The sequence below is a fragment of the Laccaria bicolor genome, genomic scaffold, assembly GCF_000143565.1.
Source record: "Laccaria bicolor S238N-H82 LACBIscaffold_48 genomic scaffold, whole genome shotgun sequence".
NCBI classification, from domain to species: domain Eukaryota; kingdom Fungi; phylum Basidiomycota; class Agaricomycetes; order Agaricales; family Hydnangiaceae; genus Laccaria; species Laccaria bicolor.
Window position 1 is genome coordinate 152403 of NW_001889919.1, and position 12704 is coordinate 165106.

Consider the following 12704-nt stretch of genomic DNA (forward strand, 5'->3'; position numbering starts at 1 on the left):
GCCGGACGATATCAAAAGTCAGTTTATCCTCCGCCCCATCTTCACTGTCTACTGACGACACTGTAGATGCTGTCTCCCAGGTTGCTAAGGACCCAACTAACGCGCCGAACGTCATCGGGTCAGCATCATCCATCCCTTCCCTGCAAACCCAACTGAAACTTTTCGTAGACCACCTCTCCGATGTGCTTCCTCACGATGCCAAACCCAGCGCTGCCCTGCCTGCCACCAAGCGAAACACAAAGCCTCTATTCAGTGAAAGTCAGCCACCCCCCTCTTCCTCTTCTTTCTCTGCCTTTTACTAATAGCCTCCTAGTCTTTGGCGCCGCTCAGCACGCCCAAGGCGATTCTCCCAACAGGCGAGACAGAACATCTTGTAAGGCCTCTCCTCTTCCTCCTCTGCTGTCTTTGTTCAATATTCCCCACTCTATCCTCGATATCAAACAGTCGCTCCGTACTCGACACTCTTTCTAAAATGCGTTGGCTCTCTGTTACTCTCACCGTCCTCGCCACCAGCCTCGTAATCGCGTCAGCCACCGGCCCAACCCAATGTATTGCTTTCGACACCGACTTGACACACTGGAACTTGTTCGCCTTTGGTTTTCGCGGGAGAGATTACAACGCCGGAAGGCAGGAGTCTTGGGGGACATCACGACGAGTGGTCGGCCGTGAGTTGGTCTTTTGAATTTCTTGCTCCTTCGTTTGTCCTTTGCGGCTGACCACCTCTCGAGTCCGTTTGATCAAGTGAACGTCCATTGTTTCCTTTCTCAGGTATGTATTCGCTTACGATCTATCAGAGGTGCACCCGTAGTGACTTTGAAGGGCAGTATACAAACGCCATTTATGTTATTAACGCCGACTCTAAGAACCCTTTGACTAGTTACATCTACGACGCCACCACAAAATCCTGGTCTGCCCAAACTACGACGACAAAGCGCGCATTTGGAGGTGGCCCTCCGTTCGATCCCACCAACGTAGGTGCCATCCTCGATCACGACACCAACGTCTTTTGTAAGTACAAGTCTTTTTATTTCTGCCTAATTCTAAATGTATATCATCTCTAGACGCCTATTCCAACAAGGAACTCTTCCGGCTCGACATGGCTCTCCTGAAATCCGCCTCGCCCGAAGCCATTCCTTGGATTGACGTTCAAACACCCAACTTTACATCCGGGAAATCCACGGACTCGTACCAGCCCGTTATGGCCCTCGCGCAGAACCATATCTACTTTTTGGGTGTTCCTGGGATTCCAGCTGGTGAAGCCAAGATCTTCGTCATACACTGTACGTTGCCTACTACCTCTTCTCTTTTTCTTTTTCTACGTTGAACACATCTGATAAAAACAAACAGATGCGTTCATGCAACTGGACCGTCAATTGTACACCGGAACCAAATTCCCAACGATGCACGGCGGTACGGCGACCTTCTTCAAAGAGGCTTCAGACGTAAGCTTCGTTTTTTTTCTTTTGTTCTTCAGTCGTCACGATTTTTAAATGATCCGTCACAACCATGATGATAAATCTGCCAGTGCTAATGAAGTGAAGACCCGAATATTATGCTTCCAATGCCACAGTATAACACCATGCTTACCGTTCTGAGAAACGCACTTTACATAGTCCATAGTAAATAAATATTTGATGTGGCTCTGTCGAGGTTGTAACGTCCACACTACAGAATGAGCGAAAACATGAAGATAAAATACTTTTGAGGGACTGAAGAGGGGGACTTTTCTGCGGTTGACTGGGGCAAATGTCAGCCTCCGGAAACAGATCGCCGATGGGAGGCTGACATTTACCCCCCTCAATCCCATATAAACCCCCTCCCCCCTTCCTCGCCTCTCTACTCCAGAACTTTATAACCCCGTCGCTCACACCCACCATACCACACAAGTCACAACCACACACTCCATATGTTCAATTTCTCTTCGTTTCTGCTCTCCCTCCGCCGTCAATTGATGAGCACATCTTTCACAAAGGTCGATAAGGGCGCGCCAACACCCAAGAAAGGAGACGTTGTCGAATATTGGCTCAAACACATAAAAGGTGCCTCAAAACGACAGCAAGCCACGGTATGTTTTTCCATGATATAATTCTAGCTTACACCCACTAATTATTTTTAGTCCCGGTTCGTTGGGAAGCACGCTTCAGTAATATCGCACGTTGACCACAATGCACGTATGGTCTGGTTACACTGTGTCTCCCGCAACCATCCAGCGAACCCACCATGGCAACAACCCGCGAGATGGTACCACTTCGCCTTTGGCGCTCTCAGCCTTCGGCCGCACATCGTTCCCTTCGAACGCCTTAGCCTGCCTTTCAGAAATGTGGGGAAATTCTCGACGGCCCAATTAATCAGAGACTCCGACGCGTACGGTGCGTTTTTGTTTGACCTTCCTCTAACATCACATTGACGCTCAGGATTGTTAGGCAGTTTGTATGGTTGGAAAATCGGCAAGATCGAGCCGAAAGAAATTGAGTCAACGACATCAACTCGGATTGCGACGACGACGACGCCGGCGAAGACGACAGCGAAGGAACCTAAGAAGGTGAAGGCGGTGAAAAAGATGGAGGCGGCAAACGTGAAGCGAGAGAAGAAGGCGAAGCGAGCGAAGACCGTGGAAAAGGCGAAAGCAGCGAAGGTGAAGGCGGAGGCGACGACGAAGGCAAAGGCGGCAAAGGAGGCGACGAAGGCAAAGGCGGCAAAGGAGGCGACGAAGGCAAAGGCGGCAAAGGAGGCGACGAAGGCAAAGGCGACGACGAAGTAAAAGCGAAAATTTTGAAATAACTGGACCCGTTTATAGAAATTTGACAATCGGTTTCTTATTTTCAGCATAGCATTTGTTCTAAACACACCTTATTTATTCTGATAAACTTCCACATCCCCTTTTAACCTTCTTACACATGCACTCCCCTTCATCAAATGGCGTCGCAGTGGTCCTTTTCGCTGCGGCGTCAATCGTATATGTCGTAGTCGATTGACCCTTATGCGTATTAATTTTTGTTGGCTCCCAAGACTATTTTAAAGACGCGTAGGTTTTTGAGATTGGGGAAGATGTTTGCGCCAAGGGTTATCGCGATGTTCTGTGTGCAACGTGATTAGAGAATGAGACGGGATGAAGGAAGTGAGAAGGGCGGGAGACGTGACTGAAAGGTAGTATAAATGTCAAAGGAGCCGGCATCTGTCTCACCGCTGGAGATACGGAACCATGTCCCTTTCCCAAGAAAGAAGTAACGAGTAATGGTAGATTTAAAAAATGGAACACATACGAGGGAAAGCCCAGCAACGAGTCGTAGATCTTTCACCGCAAGGCTCGCAGTTGGATATTATGGGATCTGAACTATGGCAAAGTGGCCGACGAATTGGAGTAGCCCCAGGGATTTTTGATCTGGTATTCTGTAAAGGAAGATGGCTTTGAGGAGGCCGTATAGCTCGGTCACCTGAAGTTTGAAGTTCTACTGATGTAGACGTCGACGCTCTGTTGCGGTAAGAAGGGATCAGAAGCGTGAGGGAGTGAGTGTACCGAGATGAAGTGGTGGATCGGAGGATGCTTGCGTGGCATAAGAAGTGGCCTTGGGAGGGTTTCCGTCTTTCTTCGGGGTGTACCGAAAGGCGTCGTTGTAACTTGTTGTAAGGGTGATGTGGTGAAGTAAGGTGGACAAAGCCTCTTGCCAAACAACCGTCAATTTCCAGCACTTCCAAATCACTTTGTCAACAACATCGATTGTCACGATTCCACACCCGCCGCCGGTGCTCCAACCAACAGGGCTACACTTCCAGTCAGTCTCCTTCCCGCTTCTCCACCTCGCCTCCCTCCTCACCTCCCTTTTTGCTTTTGGCTAACAATCTTCTAGCCGACGAACTATTTAGTCGGGACGACGCCCTACCCTTCCTCTAGACTCGAACCAATCTCTAACGGGTTCAATTCACTATGTTAAATACTAGGGAGTGGACGGAGGGGAGTTTAATGGATGAGTCCGGATTGGGTCAGGATAAGGCAGGTAATTGAACCCATAGAGTGAGTAATACGATCCCAATAACGGCTGGTGTCGAGACACCCTTCCTCATGCCCTGCCGATTTTGAACCGGCGGAAGAAGCTATTTGTCAGCACACCCTCTCTTTCCGTACCTTTGACTAACAACCTCCCAGCGCACACACCCAGGGCCCTTCAGAACATCGTTCGAGACGACACCCCTGGTCAGCTTCCCCCATTTTTCTCCCCCCTCTTAAACTGACTACCTTTCAGACCCACTTCCCAAAGACGCTCCATCAATCAAGCCGGACGATATCAAAAGTCAGTCTATCCTCCGCCCCATCTCCACTGCCTACTGACGACATCGTAGACACTGTCTCCCAGGTCGCTAAGGACCCGACTAACGCGCTGAACGTCATCAAGGGTCAGCATCATCCATTCCCTCCGCAATCCCAATTAAATTTTTTTGTAGACCACCCCTCCGATGCGCTTCCTCATGATGCCAAACCCAGCGCTGCCCCGCCTCCCACCAAGCGAATCTTCAAGGATATAATCCATCAAAGTCAGCCCCCCCTCTCTTCCTCTTCCTCTCACTAATAACCTCTTAGTCTTCAACGACGCTCAACCCGCCCAGGGCAATTCTCCGGACAGGCGAGCCGGAACACCTGGTAGGATTTTTGCTCTCCTTCCTTCGCTATCTTTGTTCAATTATCCCCTAGACTCCGACTTCCCTGACGAATATCTCCAAAAAGTGAAGGATTCAGTCCTTTCCCCTCCGAAGTAATGACCTTTGTGTGGGATCAGGTCAGGATGGGGCGGGGAGGTAGAGTTTGATGTTTGGTTTGCGCACGTCTTTTTTACTCTTACTCTCTATACCCTTTACGCCAGTCTTTCGCTTATAATTTATGAAATTCTTCATGCGATTTGATTTTGTGCTTCAGTTCAACTTCGAACATACGGGCTAGGACGTTGAGTAAGTATGCCTCCCGCTGCACTCCGTCGAATTCATGACGTTATGCTTGGTCTTCGTCGTGGTGTGTCGTTTGCATATGGTTTTTCTAGTGCGCTAATTATATCCTAGGCTGATGAACAATCAAATAAAACCCAACTTTAATTCTGGGCAATCTACGGAACTCCTCAGCGACATACGCCGCATCCACATCCGCGCTCGTTGAGCTCTCCTCCTCAGGCGTGATCAGCTGCATGGGGTACCATGCGGCCTCGGGCAGTGGTACAGCTTGGGCGACGGTGAACGTGTTTCCTGAGATTTTGAGGTGAGGCAGGCATTCTAACAGTGCCGTTGCAAGTACGAGTGTCACGTCAAGCTCTGAGTCCAAGACAAGTGCGCCTATGACGAAGAGCGGGGGGAGTAGGTCGGGTGGAATGAAGTGGAATGTGGGTCAGGGAATTTGGATGGTGGTCGGGTTGGTTCTGGCATTTCTACTGGCGTGAACCATGCTTCCTTTTGCTTGTTCCTCCCCTCAGGACAACATTGAAGAGATTCCGTGCTCCGTATGGCTTTGCCATCCTTAGTATTTTCGGTGGATGCCAACTTAGCTTTAGACCACGGATCGTCCCTATTCGGACAAAGGTCATCAGAACATTCAACATCAACGAGCATAACAGTTGATAAAGGACTACAATAAGCATGGAGCTGTCCTTCAGGAAGACTCGTACCAGCCAGTTATGGCCCTTGCGCAGAACCACATCCACTTTTTGGGTGTTCCTGGGATTCCAGCTGGTGAAGCCAAGATCTTTGTCATACAACGTGTGTTGCGTCGCTGCCCTACTACCTTTCTTTTTCGTCGTCGAACACCTCTGATAAAAAAACAAACAGATGCGTTCATGCAACCGGATCCTCAAATGTACACCGGATCTAGGTTCCCAACGATGCATGACCGTACGGCGAGCTTCTTCAAAGAGACAGACGTAAGCATCGCCTTTGAGTGTCGCGATTTTTAAATAATCCATCGTAGGTACAAACGAAATTCGCATTCATCCCAGACGACGGCTCGGCTACCTACATCATCGACGTCCACGTAAGTCCTTCTAATTTCTCTCTCACATATCAGCCCGTCTCACAACATAATTGTGGACAGACCAACACAACACAAACCTTCACGGGCCCAACGATCAAAGACTCCTCAGCGACATACGCTGCATCCACATCCGCGCTCGTTCAGCTCTCCTCCTCGGGCGTGATCAGCTGGATGGGGTACGACGCGGCCTCGATACGGCATGGGCGACGGTGAAAGCGGTTCCTGAGAATTTGAGGCGAGGTGGGCATTCTACCAGTGGCGTTCCAAGTACAGGTATCACGTCAAGCTCTAGTGAGTTTAAGTCAAGTGCGCCTATGACGAAGAACGGGGGGAGTAGGTTGGGTGGGATGAAGTCAGGTGTGGGTTGGGGTTGCATAGTGGTCGGGTTGGTTCTGGCGTTCTTTCTGGGGTAAGACACGTGATTCCTTTTGGTTATTCCTCTGCTCAGTATAAGGATAGTTCTGCAATCCTTAGTAGTCTCGACACCAGCCGTTATTGGGATCGTATTACTCACCATAACGTCTGGAAGGGATTGATCGTGATGCAACCGACAAAATTTCGGACTCCGATTATCGTCTCAATGAGGAAACTCTCCTTAACACATCCTCAATTCAAGTGCTCGCAATGCGTTCACGAGTCCTTCGATACTCAAAACTTACAGGAACGAACTTAGATACATCTCGATAACTTTAGAAATTTACATGTATTTTATTTATTCAATACGCGTTCACCCGAGACATGTCTGGGGTTCGGGGATGACGCTGGTGTACGTTTTACCACCAAACTGAGCACTCACCATGCCCCCCGTTTCGAAAGTTCGAAAATACAAACCAGAAGAAGTGGACCGAAACCGACTTGCTGCAAGGGCGTATGAAATTTGGCATAAAAAGCCATTTTCATGGCAATTAGATGCGTCCAAAGCGATATTGTGTGGGCAGGATGTCGTCGTCGACGTGGGGACTGGAAGTGGGAAAACGTTATGCTTTTCCTTGCCATTGCTGCTTGATGAGGATAGTATTGTCCTCACCATTTCGCCTCTCACTGCACTGATGATAAATCAGGTAAGTGTCAAGAGATCTATAGGTCACCGTACTGGTGCTCACATTTTGCTGTGATCTTCTAAAATATCTAGGCAGACAAGGCGGGCATTGCTACAGTTGCCGTATGCAAGGAGACATTATCTCGCATGGGTTCTGATAAATTATATGCAGTAAGTGTCGTATTTTCATTCAAAAACAAAGTGACTTACTTTGGAAAGGATATCGCTGCTCGGAAATTCCGGCAGGTCATCGTTTCACCTGAGATCGTGACTTCCGCAGACTTTCGGACTGCCGTTTTGTCGAAGGACCAGTTTTCGAGCGCACTTCGCGCTGTCTGCGTCGATGAAGCACACTGTATAAGTTTGTGGGGCGGGAGCTTTCGTCCAGACTATGCTGGCCTTGGTGTGCTTCGTGGTCGGTTTCCTAAAAATGTTCCATTCGTCGTGGCATCAGCAACGCTTCCCCGTCATGTTCTCAATGACGTACGGCATAAATTGCAGCTTGGAAGCGATACCAAGATGGTGCAATTGACCAACGCACGGCCTAACGTGGCATTATCAGTCCGGAAGATGAAGCATTCTGAAGAAACAAAGGGCGACATACGCTTTTTGATTCCACCAACCGCCAAGAAACCCGAGGACATTCCGATAACCCTCGTGTATTGCAATCAGAGAACAACCGCCGAAGACGCCGCGGATCGTGCCAGGGACTGGGCTATCGAGCAGGGTATTGATCCAGCTTGTATCGCTTTCTATCACGCCTATGTGGGCGAAAAACGAAAGCGTGAGTTGGAGTCGCTACTCGAGAAGGGAGAGATACGCATCTTGTTTTGCACTGATGCCGTCGGCATGGTACGTTTCCCTTTGATAATTTTGGAAATTGCTTTCTAAATTTCCAGGGATGTGACATGCGTAATATCGAGCGCGTTGTTTTGTGGGGCCTTCCACCGTCGTTTTGTGCTCTTGTTCAACGTGCGGGGCGAGCAGGGCGAGATCTAAACAAGCTCGGAGAAGGTATATTGATTGTATCTCCAAGCGTATTGAAGGATGGCGTCACTGCACATGAAGTTAGTGAAACCGTCGCTTTGTCTGGGCAACAATCAGAGGCGACAAACCTTAACGAAGAAGATCTTGTGGCTGAGGTTCAGAACATGGAGGAACAGGTCACAGCTGAAGGTGTCCGAATTGCCATTGATGAATCGGCGTCAGAGGGTGAGGGAGATAATGCGGCAGCGAGTGCGGCGTTAAGCCAAACAAAGAAAAAAAAGGGCAGAGCGTCAACGGACACAGACGTTTACGAGGCGAATGCACTGTCGAGGTTTGTCTGCACTGAGTCCTGTCGTCGGCTCGTGTGGGACTCATTTTTCGAGAACGAAAAAAAAAGTAAGTGGGATTTTAAAGCGAAGACTCACAGAACTAACTCTACAAAGTGCAACTTACATATCCCACCAACACCATGTACCAACGCATTACGGGAACACGTTGCTGCGACAATTGTGAACCACGATTATTTCCCATTGAAGATGTGGACGTTGTGAAACCACCAGGCCTCAAGCGCGGTAAGAAGAAGACCATCGGAGAAGACAAGGAAAATATCATCCGTGAGAGGTTAATGGATTGGGCGGACGATGATTTGGTTGAGGAATATTATGGTGCTGGGACTACAATGTCCGGGCGCATGCTATTGGGAAACGACATCATCGAGAAGTTGGCAACATGTGGTGAGCGATTAAACACTTACGCAGAGTTACGAAGGCAAGTTCATTGGGCTATGGGTCACGACACAATGACTGGCCAAGCGAATAAATGGGGAGTTCTTCTACTCGGAGCTCTCTCATCAATTTATGAAAAGCTCGACGGTCTCAAGGAAGAGCAGGAGAGGGAGCGGTACAGTGCTTCATTGCAATTGCCGTTCACTAATTTTACGCCAGCATATTATGATGAAGAGCAAGGCCAGGAGAGGGAGTACAATGCTCAATTACAGTTTCCTTTTACCGTTCTTACACCCGCTAATTATGAATAACTACAAGACAAGGTACTATTACTGAAAGTGAGAAAGCTCCTCGATAATTTCTCATGTCCGCGCAATATAGTCATTGATATCGGTTCCAAGTGGGTATTCATCGTCATCAAGTACCAAGTCGTCCACTTCCAGTGCCGGATTGGAGCCTAAATCAAAGTCAGCCACTTCCTCTTCGTCAACCAGCATTGCATCATCCTCTCCAATATCCTCTGCAGCCGGGGCCCCTTCCGACAACCCATTGTTAGTCATCTTGTACTTCATATAGGTAAAATTCTTGAATGCGCCAGGCTTGTTCGCATACTCAGCACCAACAGCCATAAGGTCGCGGGCTTCCGTGGCATGCTGATTATTTTCACGTCCAGGGAAGTATGTTTGCAATTTTTGTTGTTCAAGGTAATTGCGTAGGGTCTTGATATCGGTTTCAGCGGATGGACTGGTATGGGAGATGCTGTTGAAAGGTGTTTGATACTCGGACTGGACCTTGCGAATCACGTCGCGTAATGCGAAGATCGAGACAGAAATCATTGCCAGCCAAGCCCAGCTTCGATTGGATCCTTTTGCATTGTAAATAATCTATACAATATATGAGAGTGCATTTGCGACAGAAGAGAAGGTCAGTACCTTTGCCCAAAAGTTTTGATGTTCTTGGAGGAGATCCATTTCTTTGAACCCATTTGCTTTTCCAGTGAGATTTGCCAACCAATTCATTAGCCATGCATTTCTATCAAGATATCTTCAGTGGGTTAATCTTTAAATAGGAGGAATCACTCACCGAAGTCGAGGATCCATCATCTTTAAATCCATAATAAGGTGAAAAAGTGCATCTGCGTACTTTGGCATTTTACCCGTCCCCCGAAACATTAGCATCCAGTGAGTAGTGATGTCAAGAACTGCACCAACATCTCCTCGTTTGACCGCATACTTGAGTTGACGGAGATATAGGGCATCCCGATTGAACAGACAAATGTTTTCGAGAGGGAGGTCACGTTTGATGGGGGTTGCACGACGCAGATGTTGAACTCGCCGCGCAGAACAAAGTTCAACAAGCACCTTTTGGGCAACATGGTGAACTTCGTCAACTGTACGAATGTCATTTACCCAATCCTCAAGTGAGTCCTTTGGGCAATAGATACGAAAGCCGTCAAGAATATTTGCGGGTAGTGCCATAGTAAGAATTAGTTCCCATGATGGTCGGAATGGGGGCAATGACTTCGCTTTCCAACCAGCTACCATGGCCTTGCATCCTAGAAGGGTGTTTACTTTCCACAATGACCATGGAGATTTACTGTTCGGTTTGCCCCAGTACTCATTAGTAACCATACGATCGCCTGCCATTTTCATGTGAAGAATTCCATCTTGAGATTGGGTATAGCGCCCCACATTATCCATAAGATCAGTATCATCACGACGGCCCGAGGACGCCTAAAACCAAATTAGAGCACCTTCTTCAATGGATCTAGAAGAAAAAATACCTTGTCCAACAGTGAAATAGATAGCTGGTCACCAGCACAAATAAATATACCATGCCATTTTATATCGTCCTCCGTGAGCTTCAGCGAGCCACGGATAATAGTGTCAAGGACTGAAAGTGTTCCGTTGAGGCTTGATTCATCAATATGCATTGCAGGAAGAGGGTACTGTTCAGTTTTGTGGAGTGGGATTTGAAGGATGTTGGGTGCAGGTCTAATATCCGTGTTGAGTCGCTTGCGGAGCAGAGGAAAAGCGTCATATAAAATATCTTCAATGTGCCACAGCTGCCCAGCTTGAACACGTTCCACCTCTTCACGTGTGGGAAGAAGATCCTCTGGTCCAAAGGTTAAAAGAGGTTTGCGGCAGGAGCGTGGTGGTTTAATATCAAGTGGAAGCCCCCCAGGCTCCACCCCAAAAAGAGGAACAAGGGTTGCCGTGGTTCCATTATCGAAGTGATCCATAGAATCGTGGCGCTGCTCACCCACTTTGAAAGCGATGTTGAGGTTATCCCATATTATCATGCATGGCTGTGTGCGAACCAGAGCAAGCATGCTAACAAGTTGCTCTGCACCGAGTTTCCTGAGCTTTGAAACAGCCTGAGTATATGAAAGGGTAATCCCAGCATGGTTGAGAACGTCAAAGAGAGAACGAGACGTGCCACATGCAAGAAAATACATGCACATCGTCGTCTGGTACTCCGTCGCATGCTCATTTTGCGATTTGGCAAGCATGCATAATGTTGTGGCGAAGATCTAATGACATGTTCATCATTCAAATTCAAACAAGGAAGGACAAAAGTAAACGTTACCAATTCACGATTTTTGTATGAAGTCATGGATGAGTTCGAAGGATATCCTATATGCCGCAGAAGGTCACAAGTCGATGGTGCAATTACCGAGGCATCTAAAAGTATCCGCTCAAGTGAGAACTGGGAGAGGATTTCTGCAACAGGCATGCTCCTTTCAGGCTGGAAATAGTGAGCAAGCTTCTTCGATTCAGCAGCTATAAGTGTGCGGGTATTGCTGATTGACCAATCCACGCAGATGTCAGGTTGTCGTTTTTGTATGAGATTCAAAATTGTCGTGCCGTGTGCTCCAGCAAGTGTACGTGTGACCTGTGATGACCGATTAGGATCGGATGTGGTCAGGGATGCTTGAAGAAAGTCAAAGAATGTTGAAAAGCCAGCTGCCTTGATCCCCTTCATCGCTCGATCAAGAGCGGCAACTTTCTGCTGCTCCTCCCTTCTCACTTGTTCTACCTCCTGCTCCTTCTGCCTTTCAGCATGTTCCCTCTGAGCCCTAGTCCGCTCAACTTTGTGATTGACAAGCTCCTCGGCAGTAAAAACGCGACGCCGCTTCAGGTTTGGGACAGGTGTGAGACCATCAATGATCTGAAAGCCGTGCGAGTTCCTGGGCGTGGGGGTGGGTGTATCTCTCCGCTGTGACCTCCGAGGTGTAGCGACAGGCGTGGGGGGCGAGTTTTCGTCAGATCGCGCGCGTTTTTGAGGGCTCATGGTGTCAAGGAATAGTATTCTGCAAAATCTACGCGACGCGTCTTGGCCATCAACGAATACACGTGCGCCTTAATTTCCTTTTATACTCGATAATCGGAGTTATAAAACTTGTCGGTTACCTTACGGTTAATCCCTACCAGTCTCTATGGGTTCAATTACCCGCCCTACTCTGATCAAATCCGGACTCGTCCATCAAAGTCCTCTCCGTCCCTCCCCTAGTACTCAACATAGTGAATTGAACCCCTTAGAGACTGGTTCGAGTCTAAATCCTTAGTATCTTTTGTTTTATTCGACGTAAATGTCAACTTAGCTTGAGACCACGCATCGTCCCCATTTAGAAACCCTTCTTTTGGAAAAAAGGTCAAGGTTGGACATCACATGCATCACAGTTGATAAAGGATTCAAATAAGCATGGACTTGAATAATGAATTGCATCACCACTCAGAAATTCTAGGCAAAGTTCTTGGATGGGAAGTCGGAAAGGTGAAGCTGAGGACGCCAATGCCGAAGAATCAAAGTGCTTAGAAGGTGGGATGAGGTAAGAAACTTGTTGGATTTTGCGGCGCCCATCGGCCCGATTTTTTTGCCCTGCACAGCAAAGCTTCTTCCACCTTCACCATCAAGACACCACCCTTCATTCCCGTTTGCGCCA

General features: G+C 48.2%; 5 protein-coding genes across 5 annotated transcripts; 4 read left to right on the plus strand and 1 right to left on the minus strand.

Moving 5' to 3' along the window:
- Nucleotides 1-180: 180 nt before the first annotated feature.
- On the plus strand, nt 181-1531 carry LACBIDRAFT_310830 (uncharacterized protein; the record flags this gene model as incomplete). The annotated part of the gene is made up of 7 exons (XM_001887773.1): nt 181-258; nt 314-665; nt 729-741; nt 797-1008; nt 1062-1280; nt 1348-1442; nt 1526-1531. The coding sequence occupies 7 exons, from the start codon at nt 181-183 to the stop codon at nt 1529-1531; spliced, it is 975 nt and encodes a 324-aa protein (XP_001887808.1).
- A 375-nt stretch (nt 1532-1906) lies between these two features.
- LACBIDRAFT_333188 (uncharacterized protein) lies at nt 1907-2761 on the plus strand (the record flags this gene model as incomplete). Its single annotated transcript, XM_001887774.1, has 3 exons — nt 1907-2065; nt 2117-2369; nt 2415-2761. 3 exons carry the CDS (start codon nt 1907-1909, stop codon nt 2759-2761), a joined length of 759 nt encoding a protein of 252 aa, XP_001887809.1.
- Nucleotides 2762-3925: 1164 nt separating this feature from the next.
- LACBIDRAFT_295573 (uncharacterized protein) lies at nt 3926-4891 on the plus strand (the record flags this gene model as incomplete). Its single annotated transcript, XM_001887775.1, has 7 exons — nt 3926-3995; nt 4145-4192; nt 4242-4289; nt 4339-4392; nt 4441-4530; nt 4577-4636; nt 4688-4891. The coding sequence occupies 7 exons, from the start codon at nt 3926-3928 to the stop codon at nt 4750-4752; spliced, it is 435 nt and encodes a 144-aa protein (XP_001887810.1). The 3' UTR covers nt 4753-4891.
- A 763-nt stretch (nt 4892-5654) lies between these two features.
- On the plus strand, nt 5655-6220 carry LACBIDRAFT_310833 (uncharacterized protein; the record flags this gene model as incomplete). Its single annotated transcript, XM_001887776.1, has 3 exons — nt 5655-5897; nt 5945-6007; nt 6068-6220. 3 exons carry the CDS (start codon nt 5655-5657, stop codon nt 6218-6220), a joined length of 459 nt encoding a protein of 152 aa, XP_001887811.1.
- Nucleotides 6221-9120: 2900 nt separating this feature from the next.
- Nucleotides 9121-12052, minus strand: LACBIDRAFT_310835 (uncharacterized protein; the record flags this gene model as incomplete). The annotated part of the gene is made up of 5 exons (XM_001887842.1): nt 9121-9642; nt 9691-9790; nt 9842-10491; nt 10542-11291; nt 11348-12052. 5 exons carry the CDS (start codon nt 12050-12052, stop codon nt 9121-9123), a joined length of 2727 nt encoding a protein of 908 aa, XP_001887877.1.
- Nucleotides 12053-12704: the final 652 nt, after the last annotated feature.